The 2,645-nt window shown below is 42.6% G+C and overlaps 1 protein-coding gene across 2 annotated transcripts in view; it reads left to right on the top strand.

The window, feature by feature from the left end:
- Positions 1-55: 55 nt before the first annotated feature.
- flcn (folliculin) overlaps positions 56-2,645 on the top strand; it is a 34,916-nt gene continuing 32,326 nt past the window's right edge. For both annotated transcript variants that reach the window (XM_079503944.1, XM_079503943.1), the window contains exons 1-2: positions 56-375; positions 1,553-1,756. In XM_079503944.1, the coding sequence (XP_079360070.1) occupies positions 1,553-1,756 (204 nt within the window). In that variant the 5' untranslated portion in view covers positions 56-375. The remainder of the gene's footprint in view (positions 376-1,552; positions 1,757-2,645) is intronic.

Genomic DNA, 2,645 nt, shown 5'->3' with positions numbered 1-2,645 from the left:
TGTAGTGTTTGTTTGGTCGGCGAGTTCCGTCATCACGAGTGCGTGAAAGGAAAGAGCGCGTGACTCCGCGTCACGTCACGTGATCCCGGGTGTTGTTGCCCAAACTGACTAGCACTGCTGCAGCTTGTAAAGAAGAATATACAATACACACACAAATGGTTAACCACCGAGGATTGGCAATTATGGGATTTCGAATAAACGAAGGAAATTAACTATTTTATTTTTTAGAGAGTGTACTATAGTGTCTCTGTCTTGTCAGTTTTTGTCTGATAACATTTGGAGTGATGAATGTCCTTCGCTGAAGTGTCACGCGGCGGATCGCCTGTCATTTGGTCAGTCAGAGCAGAGTGACCAACCCCGGTTCTGGTCCTGAAGGTAAGATAGTTGTTTAGTCACATCCACAACACATGTACACATGATTGTGATAATAGGCTAATTATAGGCGAACATTCAGCTAGAGTAGCAGATCTACAGGCTCACAACATTGCACGGGGATGCCCCAGTAAAAAAGTCCCCCCCCCCCCAAGACCTATTTACTATACATATTCTTTATTTTGAGTTCTAACCGTTTATATGATGTGTTTTTGCATAGTACTTTAGATTTGTATGTCGTTGAATGTTCAGAATGAGTTGAATATGAGGAAAGAACCCTTTCTTGGGTTATATTAGAAATCCTCTTAACAGATGGCTTGTATTGAAGTATTGAACTGTACTTTTCTGTGCTTTTATCCCCTGCAAACTGTTAATAAAGTATTCAACCAATCAACTAATTCAATCGATCAATCAGCTTGTAGAACGGCAATTTTAGGCAAAGAGGTTTGGAAAGGAGGAGGGATCAAGTAGATCCCTGGGGGTCAACAAAGTACATAATGAGAAGGGTTTAAGAAGTGATTCAATTGGTCTAATACACTGTAATGATGCAGTTATGGCATATATACTGTGTATACACACACATACATATTATATACACATTCATATACATACAGTTACCACACAATAACAATAACACAACTGTCAATCACATTCATCGAATGTCATCGATATGTTTATGTAATTTACATAGCATGTATGTAGACATAGTACTAATATCTGTACAGTGTGAAGCTATACAGAGGCTACAGAGCGGACAATAATATTACCAGTAACGCATACACTAGAGCTAGCCCTGATGACCATAACAGGTCTGTAACTCTTGAGAGTGAGTGTACAAATGGAACCAAATGAACCCTACGGGTCCATTTGGTTCCATTTGCACAATCTCAGAGTTATGGGAATACAACGTTTACAACTGGAATACAACCAGTGTGGACCACTAGTGGACTTCTATATGCCATAGAGTCATAGTAAATCACTGTCATACTGTACATATTCTGAAGAAAACCTGGAGACTTGACATTCAGTAATTGGGTCTTAAATAAGAACATTATAATGGTGTGTAAAGAAGAAAATCTAAAATTGACCGTGAACATGTCTTTGCCAGAGACACATTTGTCTGTGTACAGATGTTGATGAGCCCTGACCCAACTACCCATTGTCATCTTTTACCCCACAGATGAATGCCCTGGTGGCTCTCTGTCACTTCTGTGAACTCCATGGCCCTCGCACTCTGTTCTGCACCGAGGCCTTGCACCCACCGTCCCCTTCCCCGTCCCATTCGGGGGCCCCAGCGCCGGGGGACAGAGATGGGGACCGCGAGGGAGAAGGACTGACCATGAGGGCTAACACCTCTGCGTCACAGAGGGGTGACATGTGCGAGGTGAGGAGCCGACAGCCGAGGAGGACAAGACTGTCCTCTGTGACAAATGTCAGCTGGCCTCCGCAAGGTCATGACTTAATTTGACTTGGATTTAACACGTGCTCTCCTTTGTACATGCTCTACAATAGAGAAACCGCATGGACGTAAATTGTGCAAAGAAGTGGGGCATGGTTACAGTTCAGAAAATGTTTGGGGATAAATAACTTTTTGTTTCTCTCTCTTCCTAAAACTATCATACCAAACTTCAAGTCAAGGAGAACAAAATACTCAAATTTTACATCACAAAACATTACCGCTTGTGCGTTTTGCCAAATCACAACAAGTTGTCTAAAGAGTGATACATTACATATAGAGCAGAGACCTGACATTGTCCCACCCCGAGCAAGCAATTTATGTGTCCGTGGCAATGGAAACCTCCTCCTTAACTGGAAGAAACATCAGGCAGGCTCTAGGGTGTGCTCAACCGTGTCTGGGGAAAGAAAGGAAGAGAAGATAAGGAGAGACGGTAACCGGAAGGCTCGCCTTAAAACACGCTCACCCTATTTATTTATTTTTGCACGCCGACCGCACGCCGAGCGCTTGGTGGGGCGGTTCTTGTATTCATTTATTTGTTTTACTGAGGATAAGGTTATATGACTAAGTTTAGGGCTAGGCATAGTTTGACTGGGGTTACGTTTAGGAATAGGGTTAGGTAGGTTTTGGCAGTGTTAGGTTTAACCGTTAGTTTAGGCATAGTTTACTGAGGTTATGTTTAGGAATACCAGGTAGAGACCATTCTACAGTTCCGCCGGATTAACGCCCGAGGCGACTGTGTTTTGAATGAATAGTTTATTTCGGTACTTTACAGTTGCATGTTTAAAAAACAGTTGTGTTGCATAATCAGGGTTAA

The sequence above is a fragment of the Electrona antarctica genome, assembly GCF_951216825.1.
Source record: "Electrona antarctica genome assembly, chromosome: 6".
In the NCBI taxonomy this organism is placed as follows: Eukaryota; Metazoa; Chordata; class Actinopteri; order Myctophiformes; family Myctophidae; genus Electrona; species Electrona antarctica.
Note: the sequence above shows the minus strand (reverse complement) of the source record. Positions and strands in the feature narration are given on the sequence as shown.